We start from the raw sequence: 26,567 nt of genomic DNA on the forward strand, positions 1-26,567 counted from the left end.
TCCGTCGGTTTTGGGTTTAATTTTTATTTGGTCTCTAGGTTTCAAATTGTTATACATTTAGTCCTCAAATTTTGAGTTTGATTTCAACTAAGTCCCTTGGTTTCAAATGTAACTACTTTACTCTTGAAATTTGAATTTTGTTTCATATTGGTTTCTAGATCTCAAATGTCACACTTTTCCTCAATTTTTGAATAAATACTCACAGTCATTGACATTAATGTCTCCCAATTAATTTAAAATAAGTATCAAGTGAAAATTTAAATTTAATATGAATAGTGAAAATTAATTATATTTCTCTTAAACCAATAAATATAGACACTAACATTAAAGATGGAAATTAAATATTTAGTAAAAAATTAAGGTTAAAAGTGTAAATCTTGAACTTAAGGATCAAATTGAAATAAAACTCCAATCTCAAAGGTGAAATTATAACGTTATGAAATTTAGAGACTAAAATAAAATCAAACTCAAAACTTAAGGACTAAATGTGTAATATTATAAAATTTAGGGATGAAATAACTAAATCCAAAACTTATGAACCAAAAAGATATTATTTTTTTTCTAAAAGCAATACAAACGTTTTGTTATGGAAGGCCAAAATCTTATAAGCTAAGATGGAAAAGAGGTGAACCAAAACAAAGATTTAGTTCTTGAGAATATAAAAACCATCCATGAATTTGCTCATAAATCACATTACAAACTTCAATAATGCTAACCAAACACATCGAACATAACCAACCCAGATTTCCATATAAAATGCGCTTGGATGATTGAAAAAAGTACCAAAAGTTAATCATTGAGCATAATCAAATATTAGATGGTAATTGGTAAGATAAATAACAAGTCCTTAAGCTTTGAAGTTTGTGTATCCTTTATTTATAAAAGTTTCAAAGTATCTACTAGATTCTTAAACTTTTAATAATGTATCTAATAAATTTCTTACAAATTCAATATATTTAAAAAATTAGTTCATCTCCAAAATATGAATTTCATCTAACGCGCAATGGAATCTTAAATTTTCAATTTAGTATTTAGAAGATCTATAAATTTTATAAAATTTAGGTTAAAATACCATTTTAGTCGCTATACTTAGATAATTTTTCCATTTTGGTCCCTATAGTTTCAAACATCCAATTTTGGTCCCTGTAATTTCTGTAAAGCTTAGAAATGGTCCCTACCAATCCGAAATACTCAGTACCCAATGATTTTTTAAAACCCAAATTTGCCGACTATCCTTCTTGCAACTTCTTTATTATTTTTATTTGTCAACTCAGCTAGTTTCTAATACTAATTTAATGGGAGGGACCATTTCTAAGCTTCATAGAAATTGTAGGGACCAAAATTAGACATTTGAAATTACGGGGACCAAAATAGAATAACTATCAAAGTACATGGATAAAACAGTATTTTAAACTAAAATTTAAAAGTTCAAGGATCAAATAGACATAAACATAAAAGATTAGAGACTAAATTTACAATTTATTCTATATAATATTACAATTACTATTACTAGAAAATTGAAGAATGTTTAATAAGAATACACATTCTATTTACTTTACAAGAATCACTCAAACAAGGAGTGGTTTGAGTCAGCAGGATTTGAACAGCATTCATCTTCATAATCCTAGTATCTAAGTCGACAGCAGCAATCAATGCCAGATGTTCATGATGGTTCATCCAAGATCCAACTACCTCTTTGTAACTTACACAGTATAGATGTAGGATACTTGTAGCATTTTTCCACAGAAAAAGGAAACATTCATAATTTATAGAACTTACAAGACAGTTGTGACACACTTGAATGTTCCTTTCAATGCCGCAGACGCTCGTCTGTCGATTCCCCATCTGAAGAACCATAAAAAAGATGAACACAATGGAAGGATCGTCTCAACTCAAGAGGAGGATGGGAACCGTAAAGTGAGATATTCATTCTTTCAAACTAAGCCTTGCATTTTGGACCTTCACAGATAACTTCAACTTCTGCTCTTCCATGTCTCTTAGAACAGCTAGGAGATTTGCTCTATACACTTCACAACGTTGATTTGTTTTTTCCAACTCTGCAGAAAGCTCACGAATTTTCTTCTCCTTTTGTTCCTGGAAAAATAATTAACACAAAGAACAGAGAACAAATAAGAAATTGAATTATACCCTGAAACTTCTTTATCTTCTTCCCTCTCTCCCACCCGCCCCCCCGCGGCGTCATTCTTTCAATCTGTTCAAAAGTAAAGCCTACTGCTGAACCCTACTACAGTTTGCATCAAGAGACTCGTAGTATTTTGCCCAACTGCTTTAGATATCTCTCAAACACGATGCTCATTTTTTGGTTTAAAAGAGTCTAAATCACTCCATGCAGGAGGAGGGGTGAGGATCATTGATAAAAAAAATGGTATAATTCGGTGGATTTAAAACTGCAAACTAAAGAGACTAACCACAGATTGATAGGTTGTTGACTGATCCTCTTCTGTTGCAACCAAAGGCCCAACAACTCCATTGGCCATAATATCGCCATTGATAGCTCCAGGGCCCCGATTCTTCACAGCAGCAACCTTTCTAGAGGCCTCTTTTAGGGCATCCATAGCAACGTTATAAATATGAATTGACTTTGCTCCTTCCTCAACATACTTGATTGCTTCTTGACGAAGATTGTTGTACCTAACAGTCGAAGAATCTCCAGCTTCATTTGGTAGTTCAGAATTATGGTCATCTATTACAGCTCCATTTCTAGCATTTCTGGTCCACCGTTTCAATACATATTGGGAAGGAAGTGTAAGAACATTTTTTGCCCTAAAAACTGCTAATATGTGCCTGCAAATTATTCCTGAATATTCAAACAGTTGACAACTACAATTTGCTTTCATCTCTAATGAATTAAAACTAACAGCATGTGCTTTATGGTCTTCCCCAAATTTTGCTACTCGATAAGTGGCAACAGTTCCTGTATCATCAATTTTGGTTGCAGGATTGGCAAGAGTTTCTACCAATTCCTCCTGGAACTTTCTGAATATCCTCCTTGAATATAGATCTGCAGCCTGTTTTTCCATAGGAGATGGTGTCTTCAAAACCGGCATAGAGTTAATTGTATCATAATCAGCTTTTAATTCTTTTTCATGCCAGCTTGCCATGGCCTTTTCATACTGTCTAACCAACATCTGTATCGAGGTGGATGCAGTAATATATCCATCAAAAAACAAATTTAAACTTCTATAGCTCTCATTTATCGACATTTCTCCGAAGAATGTGTCCCTCATGTAGACGGGTACCCACTGTTGCCTAGCACTATACATTAACTGAAGCCAGTCATTGTCCATAATGTAATATCTATTCAGAAGGGCTTTCCAACAGGATTCAAATTCTTCAATTGTCTCAGCCTCATTAACACATTTTCTAAATTCAGTTTCAAAAGTAGGATGAGATTGACAAAGATGAGACAACTTCTCTTGTGTTTCTCTGAATATAGACCACTTACAAAAACGATGGCGGGTACCTGGAAGAACCTGTGCAACAGCAACCTGGATAAGCCTATCTGGGTCAGTTGTAATGGAAATTGGTTGACGCCCAGACATTGCTTGAAGCCAAGTTTGGAAGAGCCAAATGAATGAGGATTCAGACTCATAAAGAACCAATGCACATCCAAACAACACTGGCTGACCATGATGATTAAACCCTGTAAAGGCAGCAAGAGGCACCCTATACTGATTTGTTCTAAATGTTGTATCCAATACAACGGTATCACCAAAGTGAGTATGATTCATTCTAGACGTTGCATCTGCCCAAAAGATATTGCCCCCAGTGTGGTTATCACCGTCGCCCTGAACTGCATAATAAAAAGCAGGATTCTCAGCCTGCATTCGTTTCAGATAGTCTAAAACATGCTGAACCCCAACCCCAAGGGTCCGCTGCCGGCCACCACTCATTTCTAAATAACTGGTACACAAGAATCGGGAGATGTTTCCTAAAGGACTTCCATCTCCCTCACGATCCCTCAAGAGATATAACAGCGGCTTTCCAGAATGGAAGATCTTCAACTTTCTCTAATAGACCGAAAATAGAGTTCTGAAAACTTTTTCATTTCATATAAACTGAAGACTTCCATAATCAACTGAGAAAATCAAATTCGCAAAACCAGAAGCTATTGACACCGGAGAAGAAACTGAAACAAATTGGGGGCAAATGGGAAGAAGGAAGAAGAATTTCAATCCATAATTTAAGAATAAAACTAGCTGCGCAAATTTCGAACAAAAAAATAGCTAATACGATCGCTGGAGTACCAGTGGCAATGACGGTGGTGTGATCCCTTCGCCGGATGGTTCTAGGGTTCCGATCGCTACCAGTTCCGTTGTTTATTTTATTTTTATTTTCATGGCTGCTTATTCTTTTTTACAAATGGGCCTGAACATACACGTGCCAGGCCCAATACTACAACCATGGTTGATTGTAGCATCCACGCGCGAGCAGGATCTCATTATATATATATATTTTTAAATGAAGGTTTCCTTATGTTTTATTTTAGAACGTTTAGTTAAATTTGTAGTTTTTTCAATTTGAATGAGTTATATTTGATTTTTGTAAAGTAACAACTCAATTTAGTTAGACTTGATAAACATTTCAATTTTTTATATTTATTTGATTTTATTTTATAATTTGGAGAGTTACCAAGTTGCTAGCTTGTAGATAACAACTTGGTTCTTTATTTGTAGTATCCTATTTCAAATTGAAGAGTTCTCTCATTTCTTTTTTTTCTTTTGTTCTTGAGTTGAGGTAAGAGAAAGTATCCAAAGATTCTGCCATATCCAAATAGTTCGAGGTTATAGTTCTATCGAAGTTAATCGTTGTATCCTACGAGACGATCGCTGTAGTCTGCTTGTAGCCCGTGCAAAGCAAATAATTGTCTTTAGGACAACACTTACCAGAAGCATGCCTCGACTACGCTTTAAGTCTCCAAAGTTTGCTTAGTATTCAGTTCGATATATATATCATTTTCCCCAAACAATATTTTCCATTCTATGTATTTTTAATAAATCTTAAAACTAATCCTCTTATTTGTTTGGAGTTTTTTATATCCAACTCGACAAAAGAATAATAAAATTTTCACTGAGAAAATGTACAATATAAATATATTTCTTAAATTCTTAGCAAGAATATCTTTAGGAATCTAAGAAGAATTTGGCAAAAGTTGATCATAGATTGAGGGGAGGGGGTAGGGTTGGCAAAAATCCTCACGAGTTCGAAAATCCCCAGTTTGATCGGGGTGGGGAAGGGGAGCATATCCCTACCCCATCCTCGACCCGAATATATAAATAAATATATATATATATATTATGAAATAGAATTAAAAAGAATATAAAAAAACTAAAAACAATATATATAAGCTACTGTTTTTATATTTTTTTTAATTTTATATTTTTTTTCATAATATAATTAACTTTAACTTTTTTATTAAATTTTAAAATAAAGAAATGTTAAAATATTTTTTATTATTAAATTAAATAAATAAAACAATAATAATACTAAATTTTTACCTAAAAAGTCTATCATTTAAATAGAAATATAAAAAATTAGTGATTTTAAATAAAAAATAAAAAGAAAAGCTAATGGACAAAATTTTTTTTCCCGGGAGGACCCGATCCCCGAATGAGGATTCCCAACCCCGATCCTGACTCCTCAAAATGGGGAATGGGGTAGGGTGGGATTAAAAATACCCGCGAGGATAGGGATGGGGAGTACATCCCCGGCCCCATCCCATCCCATTGCCAACCCGGGGGGGGGAGGAATTAAGTTTATAGTACAAGAAATAAATTTGAAAATTTGAAAGTATAGAGACTAAAATGTAATAACAACTTCAATGGTACAAAAACGAAAATAATATTGAAACATAGCATTTTTTATTTATTTTTTTTTTTTGGTGAATGTGAGAATTTTTTGCTCATAGAGTTATTTGATATCATGATAAGATCCATATTTAGTTACTAAAAGGTTTTAAGTGGGAGTAATGCTACCTTAGAAGGAAAAGGTGTGGGAGTAAGGTACTGATCGATGCAATATAGGTGTTGTTAGTTCTACCTTACCCAAGCAAATGAAATTTATAAGGCTCTAACAACTACGAAAACTAGCACGTAGTTAAAGTGGAAGTAAGATGTTGATCCCAAGGAAACGTCTATTAGTTGGCCAAAAATAATCCTTGAATTAAAAAAAAAAATTAATTGGGGAGGGGGAGAGGGGAGGGTTGTTTGTAAAGAGATTAAAAGCTAACTAAAATGAAGATAAAGGTAAATCGTAATACAAACTTACTATTTTTGTTAGAAGAAAGTTGGTAGAAAAAGGTTCTTGGGAATTCTTGTGCTAGATTTAATCCTATTATTGTTCTTGAACAATTGCTTGAAAACTCAACATCCCACGATCCAATAAGGAAAAACCCTTAAAGACACACATAACTAATTAGCATGACTCACATCAATTAGCCCTAGTCTAAGTAAAAATCACTTCCATATAGCATTTATCATATTCTTTTCTTAGTTGCTTTAAAGACATGGGTTATCATAATTGTGACATTCAAGAAACACATTGGAGTAAGTTTCAAGAATGATTAAATGAATGTTCTAATTAAGAATTTCAAGAGTAAATTCGGAAAAAGTCCTAATTAACACAAGAAAACTTAATTTTGTAACCTATCTCACTGATGCAAAGGAATCAAAGTGTCAATTATCCTCCTTTAATTTCTATTCAAATTCAGCCCAAGAACATTCAAAGATGAAGAAAATTCAAGAAAATATAAAAAAGAACTCAAAAATTAAACCTAAAATTAAGAATTCCCAAGAAAAAGAATTACCTAGCCATAAAGATAAGAAGTCTTGAAGAAGATCTTGAAAGTATGATGAATTCCATCAAGCAATTCACTAGGGAATTGTAAAAGTTGCAAGAAATCTCTCATACAAAACACAAAGTTTGGGTAATTTTCTCTCTAATTTTGTCTAAGTTCTCTATCAACTGAAAAATGATTTTTTATCCTCCCTTTTGTTGAAAATGAGACAACTGAATTTATATCTGCAGGTGTAGCATCATGACGCCAAGAGTAGTGTTGCAACGCGAAATCGTAAAAAAGCCAAGAAGCATTGGGCTAGCGTCTTGACAATTCCGGTTGCGCAATGCTAAATCGTAAAAAGCCAAGAAACGTTGCAATGCTCGGTTGTGCAAGGTGCGTACAAGCATAGACAATTCCGTCAATCTCTGGAGCATTGTGACCCTGGGTGAAGCGTTGCGACGCTGCCTTGTTTTTGCAGCAAATAGGTACATTTTGTCTTCAAGCGTCAGGCTAGCATCAGGCTCAGTATTGTGAGGAGCATTGCGACGCTACAAGCATTGCTAAAGTTATTGAATTGTTCCTCTTGAGGGGCAAAGTGGTAATTTGACTTGATCTTCTTGTTAAGTGGTTATTTGGTGTTGTTTGGCTTGAATTAGCTCCAAATCTTTTGAAATAACTTCGTTTGAGTCAGGATTGGAATTTACCTACCAACATAGACATTTTAAGCAAATAATTGAAGAATAATTGAGGGAATTAACACTAATAAGATAACTCTTTACAAGACCTATCAAAATACCCCCAACTGAGATCTTGGTCGTCCTAAACAAGTAAAAAATAGAAGTATGCATACATTCAAGCAAAAATGGGTTGTTTATTGTTTATTCAAAGTTTCATTAATTTATTCAAAATTGACTTATTTATGTTGGCACATTTTCATCCTCACATTCAAATGCTTTATATATTCAAGTGTCTTACACAATGAATTGATTCTCATATCTTTTCTCAACAATCAAGGAAGTAAGGATATAAGTGTTGGGAATGGTGTCTTAAATCTCCTTGTAATCTCGTAGTTTGTAAACTTTGTATAAACATATTGTTATTAATAAAATAAGTGTTATTTTATAAGCATATAATCAATCTAATAAATTAAGATCCGTGGTTATTTCATGTTATTTAAACAAGTATGTAGAGATATACAAGTAGATCTTGTTCAAGTAATAACCTAAATGGTCTGTAGTAGATGAATAAGGTTGGGTACCTTATCCTGGTGACACTGCGGATACGACCCGCTTTGTAGGTGTTACAAGTATTGTAAAGTGCTATAAATGATCTGATCCTGATCATTCATGTGGAGACATGCGAGCAAGGGGTATTCTATACAAAGAGTTTGTATAAGATCGAACCATGAAATGATTAGTCTCTTTATATAACATTGTTAATAATAGAGACGTACATTTCACTAGGATGACCATACGTGACATGACCTGAATCTTGAGTGAGTTCTGAACTCTTACTCATGAAGGCGGTCCTTTGATTTGTATGAGCGAGAGTGGCCAGATTGCCAACTCAACAAGCCTACCATTTTGAAGATTCGTCTAACTGGGGAGCTAGGAACTCAGCTACATAAGATAGAATTCACTCCTTCCCCGATGTAGGGGCAAGTAGATAAATTTTTCCCTTAAGGGCTGATTCCGGGTCTTGAACATAGTGGCTGCACCTTCTCCTGGCCCGAGAGGACTTGGTCATAGTGGGACTATGACTTATTGTTCATTAGAAGAATCAGTGGTACTTAAGAAGTTAGATGTAACTACAGGGGCAAAACGGTAATTTGACCCAGTTGTACTTACTAGCAATTTGTGAAGGGTCATCGCATTGTTGATTGATTATATCCAATGGACACAAAAATTTATTTGTAATGCGAAGAGTGCAGTTGTTGGTCTTTAGTGGAGTGATCGATAGTTAACAGATGTTGGGTAATTTAATTAAAGAGTTTAATTATTTATGCGAGTACCGTGGGAGCTTCAATCTATAGGTCCATAAGGTCCCCACTATAGCTCAACAAAGATTTAACCTTTGGACTGATTTGAAGTGTTTAAATTAATTGAAGGAATTAATTATATAGATATAATTAATTATAATGTATTTGATATATTATGAGAGGAATTTGAATATGATTCAAATACCAATTATATAAATGAGATTCATGTAATTAAATATAAATATGATTTATATTGAGAGGAATTAAAATATTTGGATATGATCCAAACATCATTTATATGAATGAGATTCATATAAGTGGAGTTAATATAAATGTGATTTATATTAAATGCCATGTATAGTTAAGAGAGAATAAAATCTACAGTTCATGTTGTATTTGATGCAATATAAAACTATAGGCTTTATGCTATATTTGATATAACATATAGTGTATATAAAATAAAGTATTTATTATATATTCTATTTTATTAATTTATTTGAAATTCATAAAAGGGAAGGAGTTATAACTCCCTCCCACATTCTCCCAAAGTAAACTAACAAGTGATAAAAGAAGTTGAGGAATTCATCTTCTTTAATCGATTCACAAGTACAGAGAAAAATTCTCTGAAAAATCTTCCCTCTCATCCTCTCCTTCTCCTTCCGTCTTCCAAGGATTCAAGCAAAACCCATAACTCCTGCTTGAATCCTTTAATCCCAAAAGAGAATACAGAGGGTTCTCGCTTGGTAGTGTCCGTGTGTGAAGAAGGAGTTCTGTTTGTGGCTAGTATGAAGGATTACTTGAAGAAAGGTTACATGCAGATGATGTAAGGAAGGAAGAATATGTGTGCCTAATAAGTTGTAGCTTAAGCAAGCTATTCTGGAAGAGGAGCACAGTTCTGCTTACGCTATACATCCAGGAAGCACCAAGATGTATAGAATCTTGAAAAGATCATACTGGTGGCCTGGAATGAAGAAAGACATAGCGGAATATGTAGATCGATGTTTAGTCTGTCAACAGGTGAAACCTGAGAGGCAGAGGCCAACAAGATTACTAAACCCACTCCCAATGCCTGAGTAAAAGTGGGAGCATGTGACAATGGACTTTCTTTTTGGATTGCCTAGGACGCCCTCAGGATATGATAGAATTTGGGTGATAGTCGATAGACTGACCAAGATGGACAAGTTTATAGCAGTAAAAGTTACCTTTACGTTGGACGGTCTTGCTAAGATTTATGCAGATAGAATAATCAGTCAGAATGGAGTCCTAGTGTTGATAGTATCAGATCGATACTCAAGATTTACTTCAAAATTCTGGCCTAGTTTACAGAAGGCTATGGGCATTAAATTGCATTTCAGTTCCGCTTTTGATCCACAAATGGATGGATAGTTGGAAAGAACTATATAGACACTGGAAGATATGTTAAGAGCATGCGTGTTACAATTCAAAGGAAGTTGGCATAGCAATTACTATTGGTCAAATTTGTATACAACAATAGTTATCATTCAAGTATCGGAATGGCTCCCTATGAAGCATTGTATGACAGACCTTGCAGGACCCCTGTAATGACCCAACCCCCTAGGACTTAGGTTAGACTGTTACTAAAATAAATACATGCATAGGGTTTAAAACGACGCTCAGTTATATTGAAATAAATGCTCAATAGACAAGAGAAGTTCAAAAGCCACTTATTAAATGCAATTGTTAAAACAATAATAGGATACCCATAATTCGTAAAGACTATTAAAAATATATAAAAGAAACAATCCTTAATAATAAGTTTCAAACAAAAAAACTAAACATTAAGGGAAAAAAAAAATAAGGACTCTAAATTTCATGATGTGGAAGCATAAAAATTAGTCCCAGTGGCACGATCACGAATTCCGCTGCGCCATCGCCGGTGCATCTCTACTCTTACTTGAAACATCAACATAAGAAAGAATGAGTATGAAATACTCAGTAAGTAACCCCACCACTGGGGTCAAGCTAGGCATCTATGTCCTCTAGATACCCACCTATGACACATATACACATATGAAACAGGTAAGAGACTAAGTCCTATCCTACTGTAGTTAAGTATGCTCACTACCTTTGGTGAATCCTGTATGAAACAAAAACTTGTGAATCCCAAAGGAGACACAAACTGGTGAATCTCGAAGGAAACACAAATTGGTGAATCCCGAAGGAAACACAAAACTGGTGAATCCTGAAGGAAACAAAACTGGTGAATCCCGAAGGAAACACAAAATGGTGAATCCCGAAGGAAACACAAACTGGTGAGCATCTAACTAATCAGTAAGGACATTCACACCGTCTCAACATTCAAAAATCAACATTGTACGAATTTATGACATACATGTAATCCTCGATACCATGGCTCTACCACATACACATAATCCTCAACAACATATTCTACAACTTTCATGTATACCTTAACATCATAGTTCCACAACATACAAGTAGGCCTCAACATCAGCAGATCAGATACCAACATATGGAAACACATACCACCTCATACTAACAATCAAGTGCCTAGGTGTATATTTAAACAAATAAGAAATCGTGCCAGAACATACTAGCAGTCAACATGCTAACATTTACCATAACATACATTCATCATGCTAGCATACAAATAAAGCCTGGCCCGTGGGCAATTCCAATGGTAAGATTACTTACCTTAATCGAAATTCCACAGATAAACTCAGACAACCAAACGATGACCGTGGTTTGAAGAAATGACCCTAACATACGAATACAACCATTAAGTTTCAGTCCAAAAATAATTTTGACATCTCAGATTCAAAACCACAATATCCAAAAGCTTACCCAAGGAACTTGATTAACAACCACTCCAAAATCTCCTTCCAGTAGATTTTAACTCCCAATGGATGACAACTTGGAACCTTAAAGAGACAAGGGTTAAGTCAAACTTAATTCAGTAATCAAAGCATGCCCACAAACCAACAATAAGAACTATAACTCTTACCAAAACTCTTGTCGAACGATCTTGAATCTGCTGGACAGTCGCTGCTGTAGTTTCCCAAGCTCAAATCTAAAATCAAAATAATACGACTAATTTAACCTTTAATCCAACTTAATGGGCATCCAAATATTTCAAGAAACCTAACCACAAAATAGATCTTACCAAAATCTAAGCGTCCGACGAAGACTCACGCAACAGAAGATAGACAGTGTGGCGATGGACGGTAGAGAACCCAGCTGGAGGTGGCAACGGCTCAAGCTGCTGGGAGACAGCGGCGGTGTGTGGCGATCAGGGGCTAGAGCGGCAATGACAATTCAGATCGGCTGGGCGAGATCGACACGATGGGCGGTGAAGGGAGGCAGTGAGGGAGGCGTGACGGTCGGCAGCGGGTCTGGCTCGAGCGGTGGGCGATGGCGCGTCTGCTGGATCTGGTGAGGAAGGTACGCCTACCGGATCTAGTGAAGGAGGTGCGTCTGGGTTGTGAGGAGGGCTCGGTGGCGGTCGGATGGTTGTGAAGGGAAGGTGCAGGTGCGACTGTTGGATAAGGCAGAGAGGGAGGGGGGCGCTCGAGCGAGAGAGAGGTTGTGTGAGGGAGATGGAGGGTGGGTGCTCCTTTTTATTTTTTAAAAATAATAATAATAATAATAATAATAATATAATAATAATAATAATAATAATAATAATAATAAAGGAAAATAGTATAATTATAATTAAATCGTTTCTTTATTCCACTTTATACTATTTAATTCCTTTCCTTTTCCAAAGAAAATTAATTCCTACCATTATTTTTCAACTTAAATCAAAATTGAATAATTTTGAATAATTTCCACGTCAACACTTAAATCCTCGCATTTATACTTCAAATCCAAAATTTCAAACATGCCCTCCAACTAAGGACGATTACTGAATTTCCAACTAATAAAATTACTGAAAAATTACATTATTATTAAATAATAAAAAGGTGCAGGATGTTACAACCCCGACATGTTGGAACGGAGAACGAAAATTATTGAGTCCAAAATTAATTCAACAGACAACTAAGAATGTGAAGTTTATTAAAGATAACCTTAAGGCAGCTCGCGATAGATAGAAGAGTTATGCGGATAAGCGAAGAAGTGAACTAGAATTTGAAGGTGGAGATCAGATATTTTTTCGGTTGTCCCCATGTAAAGGAATTCTCTAGTTTGGGAGAAAAGGAAAGTTAAGTTCGTGATACATCAGACCATATGAGATTGTGGAACGAGTTGGCTCAACGGCATATAGATTGCAGTTACCTCTAGAGCTAACTCGTATTCATGATGTATTCCAAGTGTCGATGTTAAGGAAGTATGTGCCTGATCCTACGAACATACTAGCAGAACAACCAATACAACTCAAGGAAGATTTATCATACGAAGAAGAGCCTATCAAGATTTTAGATAGGAAAGACCAAGTACTTAGGAACAAGATGATACCTTTGGTAAAGGTATTATGACGTAATCATGGAATTGAGCAAGTAACCTGCAAACCCGAAGAGCAAATGAGAAAGAGATATCTTCAACTTTTTAGATGATATTTCAGGTAAATTTCGAGGACGAAATTTCTTTTAGGGGGGAGAAATTTGTAAAATCCAAACCCTATTTACTTAAAAATATATGTATGTTATGTGATGTCTTCCAATGAGTTGTAATGAGATTATGTTTGGTTAGGAGTGATGGAGGAAGAAAGCAAACTAAAGAGCAATACAGCTCTCGGGTGGTTATGTAAGAAAGGATGGTTAAATTTTGCAAAGTATGGGAAACCAAGAGCAGGCATTGGCAATGGGGAGTGTGGGCGATAGTGTGCAATGGGGAACAAGCCAAGCATGAGGTGGAATACTGAGTTAACACTATGAGTAGAGTTAGGAAAGCAAAATTGGTTAATCCTAGCCCTTCATCACGTTAGTGGGCAAGGTGGCACAAGGAGTTTTCATGTAGGATTTTGGGCGGTGGTATAAGCAGGAAGGCTGACTTCATTTGGTAGGATTGGACAAACCACTCATGCTATTTGTGTAATTTTGGTGGCATTCGAAATCCCTATGTGTCTACTTCTTGTGGGCGGACTTATGGAGGAAAAACTCATTGGAATAAGGCCAGAGGAGCAAGATATGGACGAAGGGTCCATTTCTCTAGTGAATCTGGGCCATTAGTGAATAATTGAAGCTCCAGGATGAATCCCGAAGAGTTTTGAGCTGCAAATTTGAGGTATTATTGTTAACTCAATTCTAAACAACTTTTAGAAGAAAATTTCTCGATATGAGGCATGGAATTCTAGTTAAATATTTTTTTTATTTTAAACGAGAAATTGTTGAACAAGCAGGTAGCTGCTTGAATTGGGGCCAATGATGAATATTTGAAGCTCCAGATCAAATATCAAAGAATTTTAAGCTGAAATTTTAAGGTAATGTTGTTAATACAATTATAAACAACTTTGTAGAAGGAAGTTTCTTGAGATGAATTTCAAAAATTTAGTTATGAATTTTTGAAGTTTAATCTGGAATTTGATGAACAAGCAGGCAACTGCTTGGTATGAGTAAACAAGTAGCTCGATGGGAAGGAGATTGGTGAGCAGGCTGAGCAAGGACCACGTGAGCGAAGTAGCGATCACCAAGTCTAGGCGAGAGGGCCAGGTGATCCTATAAGGGAGGTTGTTAAGCGAGGCAAGCTGAGTGATCAGCATTGTGTGAGAACAACCGCACGATGGGAAGTCATGTCGCTGGCTAAGGGACACTTTGAAAATTGGCTAAGTGCTTGAAAGTTTGGCGATGAGAGACGATCACCTAGGAGCTAATCCTTCAAAATTTGGCTAAGTGTCCGACTCTCAAGGTGAGTGTAGGATGCACCATGCGATGGTTTGGCATAAGGGCTTGATTTATATAATGAGTCTCAAATGGGAGGCTAATGAGAAAGCTAAAAGGTACCTTTATGTGTGTAGGTGCAACCCCAATTGGTGAAGCTTACCAAGCCCTAAGAAAGCAAACTTGAAGGACCCATGGGTGACTAAATATTCTCAAATATTTTCAATGTTTTTAAGAATGATAAACCATGCGATTTCAATGCTATTTGATGATAAGTTTATATGTTTTCAAGCAATTAAGTTTCATGAGATTGCTTAGCATTTTCCTCAAGTATGTACTTGTTCTATCCCATGCCAACGTGATATGCTAGTTTTATTTTGAATTAAGTATTTTATGTTGAAGCATGCATTTTGAAGACTATAGCTAAGTTTCTACAAAATGCTAAGCTAAAAGCTATGTTCTGAAAGCTTCTTAATGTGTATAATGGAAGGTATCCAAGAAGTACCTAAGGTGTTGATGGTACTTAGTAACTCCATGTGCATGTAGGTAGTTCTGAATGTAAGGCCGAAGTAAGGGTCTCCTAGGCAATATACCAGCAACCTGAGGCCGAAGTATGGGTCTCTTGGCCGGATACAGACGTTGGGAGCTAGAGCGATGTATTTTCATTGTCAACTAAGGTTTAATGATATTCATCGATGTTTAATAGGTTTTCTTCTCAAAAGCTTGATGCTATGACTATGTTCACGTTTTAAAGGAAGTTGCTTGAAATGTTTTCTAGTATGTTTACATGTTTTATATTAATGAAAAGCATGGTATGTCCTGATTTCTAGTAGTCACTCACTGGGCAATTAGCTCACAGTTTTCCCATGTTTTTCTTTTCCCAGGTAGCGGTAAGATTCCTTAAGGTTGATCATACTGCTGCTTGCCATTGAAAGACCTAGCTAGTTAAAAGAATTTCGGTTAATGGTCTATAACGTTGTACACATGTTATGAGGGGAGTCACGATTTTGTTAATAAAGTTTCGGCCCAGCTGTAAATATTTCATCTGTAGATATTGTGTTATGGTTTGTTAAGCATGTGATTGTATAGAAGTTAATGTTGAGCCTTCCTGATTGGGTTAATTGTATAAGTTAATAATGTTTATCAGGTTGGTACTAAAGGAGTTAAGTAAGTACTTAAAGGGAGTAAATGTTGGCGATTAGGCTAGTAATTGCTACCGTCACATCCTCTTCCAAGGTGAGAGGGTAATCTGAGAGAGGGTTGTGACATAAATTCTTGAGATGGGGTCTACAAACATATTAAGAACAAGTCGACTTTGCATGCTGTCGTAGTATGGGAGGAAGAGATGTATCCGGATTATGTCATGGGTAAATTCGATGTCAATGGTCAGATGTGGACTTCATCTATATAGAAACAAACATCGATCTAAATAGAGGTCGGTTGTTTGTATTTGATTCACTATTGTCCATGACATTGAAGAAGAATCCGGAGTATTGCCTTGAACTGTTGACTTACACCCTACCATCGCTTCTTCACTATTGTGACTTCAAACGTTTGAAGTTGGACATAGAAATGTCCCGTTGGAAGATATCCTGACCTACCTCTATGAACACACAGTACGGGTCGCTAGATTGTGGAATATTTGTTGTAAAATTCTTAGAACATTTAGTGACTGGTAGTGCCTCATCTGTAATCACTCAGAGGAAGATGAGTGAATATAGGATGCAGTTGGCATGTCAATTGTGGACGAACACTCCATATTATTGATGTACATGTATATTATGTATATTATTGTAGATGTATATTATGTATTATGATGTAATTTTACTAACATGTTATTTAAATTGTTAGTGTAAAACTAACATGAATAGACAAACATTTGAGTAACAAAAATAGAAAAACTTGAGAAAAGTTGTTTAAGTGATAGCGAGATTAGCGAGAGCGAGATCCAGAGAGAACGAGACATTTCCAGAAAGATTCATGAATAGACAACAAGTTAATTAAACTTATAAAAGGGAGAGCGAGATCAACGAGAGGGAGATAAGTGAGACATTTGAAGAGATTCGTGAATAGACAAACTTTAGTAAAGTTGTGGAGGTGATAGCGAGATTAGTAAGAGCAAGATCCAGAGAGAGCGAGACATTTCCAAAAATATTCATGAATAGTGAACAAGTTAATTAAACTTATAAAAGGGAGAGCAAGATTAGCAAGAGCGAGATAAGCGAGACATTTGAAGGGATTCATGAATAGACAAACTTTAGTAAAGTTGTGTAAGTGATACCTCGGATGAGGATGTTTCGTTCTTGCGCAGTCACAATTGCATGTGAACATGGGATATTGAGTGAGTCAAATTCCTTGCACGTGCATTCCTTCGTATGGAGGTTCACAATACTGTCCAATCGATTGTCCTGCACATGGATCCTCTAACAATCAATCGACTCATCTCGATATCATCCGCCCTTGTCACACTCAGTTTCTAATCAGTTTTCATAATAGTTCGAGCGTGACATCATTTGAGATGCTCAATAATTTATCCGTTCCTAAAACCATGATTGGATGAGGCCTCGAACATGTTCCAATAAGCACATTATGGCCAGTTGTCAATATTCTTTGGTCAATGAATTGAAACACTGTTCACTGTTGGATGTCATGTTATCGTATCTTCGTTCTGTTTGGTAAACATGTGGCCCCCTTTCAAGACCAATATGCTCCAAATATTTCAATACAGCACCATTTTGAAAAGTACATAGTTGGTCCCAGTGTGCTTGGAACTCTGACATGCGAATGCCCTAGCTGCATCCTTGAACATATCAACAATCGTACTATCCCTAAAGTTGGAAAGAATATTATTTACTAGGTGGTATGTGCACAATCCATGAAATTTCGTATGAAAATCTGCACGAATGGCATTGCCAATAGATATCGCTCGATCAGACATGAAGACCAAGTTAAGGGGTTCTTCAATGACACACTTCAAATTTGACATAAACCACTTTCAATCTCGATCAGTTTCATTGTCCACCATGGCATATGCTAGTGGGTAAACTTCGTTGTTACCATCCATGGAAATGCTGACCAACATGGTCCTTTTGTATTTTCCTTTCAGATGCAATCTATCAACAATTATCACAGATCGATAACTTGAAAAACCTATAATACAGGGCCCTAATGCCATAAACATGTACTCTAAATGGACATCATTTTCAAGTTTGATTTCAAACCTTGTACCTGGATTCTCCATTTTTAACGCTTCACCATATGCATGTAAAACAGCGTACGACTCCTCTGGAGTACCCCTAGCAAGAGCATAATTAGTTTCCCTTACATGCCATGCCTTATTGTAACTTATGTTTACCCCGTACTCTTTCCTCATATCCTCAACAATGTGAAGAGGTTTATAAACACATCCTATTCCTGTAAACTTGTCTTTGATTAGTACACTAACTACCACAGCCGTTACTTGTCTATGGTCATGATTTAAAATTCCAATAGAACATGTATGTGACCGCATATACTTCGTGATCTTAAATATGTCACACCCTGGAATTTTCACTACATGAAGGCTCCACTTACAGTTATTCTCTATATATTTGACAGTAAACAAAGACTTAGTTGACTTCCTTACCTTATATTTAATATTATTGTTTATGGACAGAATAGATGTAAAACCCGCACTTTACTTTCTCTTTTTAATTATGTTTATTGTTTGAGTTATGAAAAGTGATGGGGTTAAATATTTAAGTTAGATTGGAATTGTGCGTTTTGAGGTAAAGGATATGTTTGAAGAAGGAAAAATGTTTAAGTATGGGAACTTAGCTCTCGGATACCTATTAATCTAGCCTTGCAAAAAGAATTTCTAGCTAAGTGTTGGTCTTGAAGAAGGGTGACTGAGCATCGAGTAAGCATAAGGCAGGCATCAAGTAAATGTTTCCGAGCGTCGAGTATAAGCGATCGAGGAAGGGTCGAGTGTCGAGTGTAAGCGATCGAGGAAGGGTCGAACATCAAATATAAGTGATTGAGGAAGGGTCGAGCGTTGACTATAAGCGAGGAAGGGTCACGCATCGTGTACAAGTGATTGATTAAGGAACGTGCATCGAGCAAGCCATCCAACATCGAGTATCGAGTCCTTCCCATCGAATATTCAACAGAGAGCCATTGAATTTCCCATCGAGTAATGACCCTTATCCATTAAGTTTCTCTAGCGAGGATCGAGTTTGCTTAAAACGCTCAATTTTAAACTTTTCTTTTAGTTATCCGGACATGTGGCTTAATCTTAGCTCTTAATCTCCACTAGTGGGTGAGGGGGTTTAAGGAGATTTCATGCAAAAGGGCTAGACAGTAGTATAAAAAGGGAAGAGAACTTCAAGAGCTCGTTTTGGACAATTTTCTCGAGCAAACAATACAAACTTGGTATTGTTGGAAGGATCTGTGAGTCTAGTTTTTGAAATCGAGTCTTTAGAAAGGAGTTCTTGCCAGAAAGAGGGCCGAAGAAGGAAGGAAGAGTTGAAGGTTTTTTTTTAGGTGTTTCCAGGCACTCGATAAAGTATCATAGATTTAGACCGAACCACTTGGATTTTCAAGCTGACATTTTAAGGTATTATTGTTAACACTATTTAAAATAAGTTGCTAGAAGGAACTTTTGCAAGATAAGGAATGGGTTCGAGTTAAATATTTTGGAAGTTAAACCTAGAATCTTTGTTCAAGCAGGGAGTTGCGGTTTAGGGCTTTTGGGAGAGATTTGAAGGCCTAGGTTAAACCACAAGGATTTTTACGTTGAAACTTAAATTCTAAGCATGTTTGGAAAAGGAACTTTCTTAAAATGAGTTATAGTTTTCAAATCATTGACATTAGAAGTTGAATCTGGAAATTTTGGACGAACAGGAAACCTATTGCTAAGTATGAGCTTGGTTAAAAGAGTAGTCTCAAAAGGGAGACCAAAGTGGCAACTAAATTCTTATTCTTTTATGAGTAGAAGTTACGTCCATTGGAGAGACCTACTTGCTTAGGAAAAATCAAGCCTAAGGATCCTTGAGTGACTAAATGTTTTAAAAAATATGTATATAAAAGGAACATGCATTCCAAATGAATTTCATGCAAGCGTTCATGAGTTTTTCCAAGCAACTAAAGTTTATACTTGTGTTTTAAAGGGTTAGTTATTTAAATGAGTTTTACTAATCCTAGCGCATGTTAAAATTGAAGGAAAGAGTATTGCAAACTACATGTTTATAATTCGTGAAGCATGCATGTTGAATTGTAAAAATGCTCTTATGGCAAATGCTAGGTAAGTGCTATGCCTAGAGCTTATGATACTCAAATCTTCTATGAATGTTATGATTCTAATAAACCGGATCCTGAAGGTATAGAAGTATCTCAGAGGTTTTGCTCCACTCTTTAGTGAAGTTATGTGCCTGAGGACTTTTGCCTGCATAAGGGTGGTCCACCAAGTGTGGTATGAGTGGCTGTCTACCGCACACCACTTCGAAGGGCATTTTTCCGGTCGCAGAACTTTGCTGGCTATTGAAGCTAAACTGAGCCACATCTAACAACTGAACCCAGTTCTTCTGCCTAGCGTCAATAAAGTGACGCAGATATTCCTCGAGCATACTATTGAAGCGTTCCGTCTGGCCGTCAGTTTAGGGATGATAGCTAGAGGAGATATTTAGTGTTGACCCCAATATTTTGAACAATTCTGTCCAGAATGTCCCAGTGAATCTTCCGTCCCGATCGCTAACAATGCTCGCGGGGACGCCCCATAATTTTACGATGTGTTTGAAGAACAACTGGGCAGTCATCACGGCTGTGCACATTTTCGGCGTCGGGATGAAAGTGGCGTATTTTGAGAATTGGTCGATGATAACAAGGATCGATTTAAACTCTCCCACCTTGGGCAAATGGGTGATGAAGTCGAGAGACACACTCTCCCATGGTCTAGAGGGCACAGGTAGGGGTTCCAGCAGACCTAAGGTATTGACAGTGCTTAGTATACTCCTCGTGCACATTGGTAGTTCTATATGAGAGGCTGAAGTATGTGTCTCCTGGCCACAATCTTTATAATGAGATCGAAGTATGGGTCTCACGACCATGAATAGACATTGGAAGCTTGAGCTACTAATGCTCATTCTAAACTAAGGTTTGACAATATGTTTGTTTATGATGCTATGATTAATTTATGAATGATTAATTTATGATACTATGTATGTTGCTTGAGATTATTTCCAGCATGTTTATTTGTTTACAATAATGTATATGAAAGCCTTGAGACGAATTGTATTTCTATGAGTCACTCACTGAGGAACCAACTTACTGTCTTCAAATGTTTTCCTTTTTTCTAAGTAGAAGTCAGTTTCCTCGTGGTTGAAACCACTGCTGCTTGCCACTCAAAGCTCGGTTAGCTTAGGTTAAGCTTGTTTTGATGTATACATTTTTCGAGAGGAGTCTGGGACTTATGGAACTTATTTTGGGACCTATATTCATTCTTAGCTATTTGTTGGACATATGTTTGTTATTTTTGGAATTGTATTTAAGTTGTTATGTTGATTAAAGTCAGTTGATTTGCTGCCAAGTCGTTTTTGCAACTTAAGGTTTTTTGCAGGTTTCACTTAAGTTAGGCAGTAAGTGCTAGCAAGTAGGTTGGTAATTGCTGTCATCATGTCCCCTTCTGGTTTTAGAGGGTAAACTGGGAGTGGATGTGACAACATACAATCTGATTTTTAAGTCACTTTTACTAAAAAAAAAGTTGACCAACTTCAACATCTGTCTCAGATGAAGAGGTACCAGGCATAATCAATTCCTCTCTATGACATGAAGACATGGAATTCAATCCTGCTGATCTCTCATTAATAGCCACTACAGGTCTATGCACCTCTAAAGAACCACAGTCCATAGAATTCAATCCTACTGATCTTTCATTATCAATCACAAAAGGATCACGCTCTTCTGAAGGACCACAATCTATAAAATTCAAGCATGTTGATCTCTCATTATCAACAATGAAAGGATCACGCTCTTCTGAAGGACCACAATCTGTTGAAGTAGGTCCTCTTGATCTTTCATTACCAAGCACAGGTCTGTTACATTGAGTTTCACTTTCCAAGTCCACTGCATGAATGTTGTCATTGTCTGATCATGATGATGATTGAGTGTTCATAGAAAATGAAATATCACCCTCTTCTTGATTAAGCTCATATGATACCTCCTATTGTCTGTCTACACTTATACCATCATAATTCATATTTACATTTCCTTTGTGGTATGATTTTAGCATTACATATAACTAAACTCTACAAAGATCTTCCCGGAAAAGAAGGAATCAAACATCACCGTCATTTCGTATGTGCTGTGGAGGGGCTTCAAAGTCAAGCTTATATTTAACTCTCATAACAACATCAAACTCTAAGCAACTTACATTTGAAACCCTATAAAGATGAGCTTTAAGTTCTTCATACTTCAATGTAATAGGTACAATGATTCCTGTTAGCTCGCCTCCAACATACGAATTTTGGCTCTCATCCCAATGACCTCTATATCGAATTAGTAGACATTTTTCTGTCATACTACAAAGCAAGAGAACATTTTTTATTAAGCAGATAGTAATATACATGGATCTCTCTCACTGTCACTCCCAATTTCTCTCGCTGTCGCCCTATCTTGCTCTCACGCTGTCGCTCTATCTTGCTCTCACACTGTCGCTCAATCTCGCTCTCACTCCGTCGCTCTATCTCGCTCTCTTGCTGTTGCTCTATCTTGCTCTCTCCACCTTTCTTGTTGTCGCTCTTTCTCACACCCCTTTCGTTATGCTATTTACATACCTTTTCTAAGACCACGTTTCTACAATACACCAATGAAACCAGGTTTAAGAAAAGTCCGTTCCATTCTGAAAACTCCGTTTGGTTCCAAAAAACTCCTTTCTGGAAAACCTCATTCAATAAATCTCTATTCAACAAAATGGCAGTTCAAATGAAGTTTAGATTTTAAAGAATTCACCATTACATGTTTGCTGTATGTTAACGATTTTAAGTTGTAGACAAATTTCATGAAAATTGTCAAATCAATCGTATAGTGATAAACAATCATATCACGATGGAAGATAGACAGAGAACGAGAGCTAGATCCATGTAGCAAGAGCGAGACAGTTATCAAGGACAATTCTTGTAATCTCATACCGTGATAACGTTAGCAAAAGGTCAATTGACGGTTTTTTAAAAAATTGGGTCATTTGGCATTATGGGCCTAGATATTGGGTCATTGGCCTAAATTTCCCATTTTATTCTTCCTTAATAAAACCTTAAACCCTTTTACATAATTTTCCTCCCTTTTTCCTCAATTAATTCCAAATTCTTTTTTACACTCCAAAAATCTATATTTTCCTCTTAAATTCCAATTCTTCAAAATTAAATCCAAATAAAATCTTAATCAATATCTCAATATCCTAATTTTTTCCGAAATTTCCTTCCAAAATAATTTAAATCCTCCAGCCACATAAAATAAATCGAATTATCTTAATAAAATAATCCAATTTAACCTAACCCAAATGAGATCCCAATTAATTAAAAAATAATTAAATTGGAATTAATTTAATGAATTAATTAAATCTTTAATTTCGATTAATCAAAAAATAAATTAACGAAAACTTACATGATAAATCAGGGTAATACAATTTATGTTTATCCTGTTATGTTAGTTTCACTGTTTTTTAAGCATTTCCGAAACGAATTTCTGTGGCACACGTGCTGAGGAATTCGATTCTTTCAAAACAGACATTTGACCGAACTGTAATTATGAATCACTCGTGAAGGATCGACTTACGTATAATGGTTATATCCATGGTGACACATCCCGCCTTGCGCCCGCCTCCTAAGCCCGAGGAAAGGTGTGAGGGACTGCAGATACTACGCTTTTGTTATACCTACTACCTATGAAGCACAGACACAGATACGACTACACTATACAGATACGATCGGATACGGCGATTCGCCAATTTCTAAAAATCTAAGATACAGATACATCTAAGGATGTATCATTTATATATATATATATTTCTAAAAAACGAGGATACTGATATGTTGAAGTTACATTTTTTTCTTTAAAAAAATTTAGGATATAGATAAATTTAGCATACAAGTTAATAATAATAGCACAAAATAGAATACAAATATTGAAATACAATACAAAAAAAGCAACATCTAAGATGTTGAAGTACAATAGTTAATAAAATGCAATAGAAAAGTAACTCATATTGAAAAAAAAAGAAGAAGAATATTAGAGAGAGAAGTATGAAGATAAACGAAGAACTTATTATTGAAGATATTCAAATAGTTTATATTTTGGTGGATTTTGTGGAGACTCAAATGTGAAGATGGAGACTAGATGATTCTAGTTTAGGGTTTGGTCCGTTATTTTTTTTCTTTTAGTTTCGGACTCGAGTAGTGAGGTTTTTAAATAGGTTGCTTAATTTTAGATTGGGAAAGATTAGATGAGTTACTTGTCTTTTTTCTTTAAAAAAAAAGTTCGCATAGAAATAGATACGTCAAATCGCGTGTTAGATACGTATCTGAAAAAGTATCTAAAAATATAGATACGTCAAATCGTGTATCAGATACGTATCTGAAAATATTGGTATCCGATACGTGTCTGATACTGATTCTTTGCCTCACACGAAGTATCTGTGCTTCATAGCCTACTACCCATCTAAACCTCTTTAGTCTCAGTAAACTTTAAGTCAAGAAAATATACAACAGTTGATTAATTAGGTCCATTTTAAATACAACAATGTAATGTTTATACAACTCCCAGACTTAGCTACAAAGTTTACATGAATAACTCTAAAACCCCAGAAGTGTAACTGGGGCTGTGGCAGACCTCGACCTTAGCAACACCCTAAAACTCTTCACCTTTCGCTACCTGGGAAGAAAAATATGAGAGAAAAGAATGAGCTTCACAAAGCTCAGTGAGTGGTAAGAAACTTCTAGAGTCTATTTCAACTCATAAAAATAAGCATATCATAAATACGAGATTAATACTCAAACCTCTACTTTGAATGAGTCTGGTCTCAACTCCTATCTACACACACGGTAGATAGTTAACTGTTACTAATCATAAACGCTTACCCTTTTGTGTTTCCCTTTGTTCTCTATGTGCACATAGCTCCCTGCTCATGGGCTTAGAAGCTAGGCTCGTCAGCCCTCTGACCATCCCATACAAGGTTCCTCCCACAAGCTCAGGAACTAGACCTCTCGGTCCCCTGACCATTCCATGAGGTTCCATTTGGATTCAAGAACTAGGTCTATTGACCCCCTGACCATCCTGATCATATATTCACATTTTCATGTTATTTACTCATTCATAACATAAGTATATACAATTTACTCTAAAATATATGCTTAATACTTAAATGAAAGTACCACTCACCTTGGTAAGGTAGGAATCTTTTTTTCTAGAAGTTCCTTGATCACCTCGAGCTCCCTTTTGAACCCTAAGATCCAGATTCAATTTAAGGCTCATATTACTCATAGTTATAAGCCTTATCTCGAGATTCTTCCTGCAACAAACATGCTCTCGAATGTCTTAGAAAGCTTACTTTAAAATATTAGCTCAGAAATTCACGTGGTTTTGCCGAAATCATCAAAACATCAAGACTGACTCAAGCTTACCTGACAACTGGACCCTTCTGTCTTTTCTTTATTCTCCAGTTGATTCCTTGGATCTTCTTCTCCGGCAACCCTAGACTTCCTTTGCATGAAACTTCATTCGTCTAGCTCCTACTAACTCAAGCTTCAACCTTCTCTCGGCATAGCAATTTGTCCGAGTGAGCTCATCAGTCTTGCGTAATGCAAGCCTCAACACCGCTCCATCGTGCAGTTTTTGTAGCCATCGCTTAGCTCAATCTGTGAAACCTAGATTTCTATTTTCCTTACTTAAGCAAGTGATAAATAAACTAAGTGAAAGTTAAATTCTCAGTTAAGGGGAAGGAAATTTCTAAGTGTTAAGTAGATTTTCCTTGAATAATTTAAGTTGAGCTTTAATTGGTAAAATTGTAATGAAATTTGTATAATAAATAGGTTGTTGAAAATAGTTAGTGTGATTGGTGAAAGAAGGAATGGGGAATTGAAAAGAAAAATATGGAAATTAAGTTTGGAAAATTTGGGGAAAAATTCAGTTAAGTATGGAGAAATTAGGTGATGTGTGTTATGGTTGAAGGACCGAGAAAAATATGGAAGTTATGTGTAATACGTGTTGTGCACAAAGCATTGGAAGGTAAGTGACTAGTGGCACAATTGTGTAGAAATTACACGGAGACAAACAATGTTCGCAGTAGCTAAGAGCGCGATCGTTGAGAGCAAGATCATTGAGATCGAGACCAGCGAGATCATTGATAGCAAGATTTTGAGCAAGAAAGATTGGAGAAAACAGTTGGAGAGAAAGATTGGAGAGAAAAGTTGGAGAGAAAGATGAAGAGAGCGAGATTGGAGAGAAAGTTGGAGGGAAAGCTAGAAAGAGCGAGAGAAGAGAGAGCGAGACTTTGAGCTAGAAAGTTGGAGAGAGCGAGAGTAGAGAGAGCGAGATTTTGAGCCAGAAAGTTGGAGAGAGCGAGAGTTTAAGCAAGAAAGTTGGAGAGAGCGAGATTTTGAGCGAGAAAGTGGGAGAGAGCGAGAGTGGAGAGAGTGAGAGCAGCCTGTGCGCGTCAGCAACGCCTTGTCCGGTGCTACATTCAAACGTCAAGCCCACACCTCGCCTATGCATTGAATGGCCGAGCAAGCTTATGGGTGATGTATTTGGACGTGTTAGGGTGAATTATGCATTTAAGAACCCTAATTTGAATAAAACAAAGCTTGAATACGTAAGAGCAAACGTCCATTAAAATCTAGGTGTCCGATTAAGAGAAATTCTTAAACCCTAAGAAACTGTGTTGGATGCGTTTGGGAAGAACACATTGAACCAAGGTGAAGTCAGCTTACGTTGATAAAGAGAGGATTAAACATTTGGCCATGCAGCCAAG

General features: G+C 36.3%; 2 protein-coding genes across 3 annotated transcripts; both read right to left on the reverse strand.

The window, feature by feature from the left end:
• Positions 1-1,459: 1,459 nt before the first annotated feature.
• Positions 1,460-4,428, reverse strand: FRS9 (FAR1-related sequence 9). 2 transcript variants are annotated; one of them, XM_039020734.2, is made up of 3 exons: positions 4,269-4,387; positions 2,430-4,150; positions 1,460-2,094 (listed from the first exon to the last, which is right to left on the reverse strand). In XM_039020734.2, the coding sequence occupies exons 2-3, from the start codon at positions 3,912-3,914 to the stop codon at positions 1,927-1,929; spliced, it is 1,653 nt and encodes a 550-aa protein (XP_038876662.1). In that variant the 5' UTR covers positions 3,915-4,150; positions 4,269-4,387; the 3' UTR covers positions 1,460-1,926. The 2 variants fall into 2 exon arrangements, with proteins under 2 accessions (XP_038876662.1, XP_038876661.1); XM_039020733.2 differs by having other exon boundaries at positions 2,430-4,428.
• Positions 4,429-17,567: 13,139 nt separating this feature from the next.
• On the reverse strand, positions 17,568-17,945 carry LOC150033254 (uncharacterized). Its single transcript, XM_090306344.1, has one exon. It carries the CDS (start codon positions 17,943-17,945, stop codon positions 17,568-17,570), a length of 378 nt encoding a protein of 125 aa, XP_090162470.1.
• Positions 17,946-26,567: the final 8,622 nt, after the last annotated feature.

Source organism: Benincasa hispida, chromosome 10, assembly GCF_027475165.1.
Source record: "Benincasa hispida cultivar pf3 chromosome 10, pf3_genome.v1.1, whole genome shotgun sequence".
Lineage (NCBI taxonomy): Eukaryota > Viridiplantae > Streptophyta > Magnoliopsida > Cucurbitales > Cucurbitaceae > Benincasa > Benincasa hispida.

What these genes read in the sequence shown, in the direction of transcription:
- FRS9 (XM_039020733.2), bottom strand. Translation starts at nt 3,914, where the DNA reads ATGAGTGGTGGCCGGCAGCGGACCCTTGGGGTTGGGGTTCAGCATGTT. An exon ending in CAACAACCTATCAATCTGTG is followed by an intron (nt 2,095 to 2,429) that starts GTTAGTCTCTTT and finishes TTATTTTTCCAG; the next exon opens with GAACAAAAGGAGAAGAAAAT.
- LOC150033254 (XM_090306344.1), bottom strand. Translation starts at nt 17,945, where the DNA reads ATGAGGAAAGAGTACGGGGTAAACATAAGTTACAATAAGGCATGGCAT.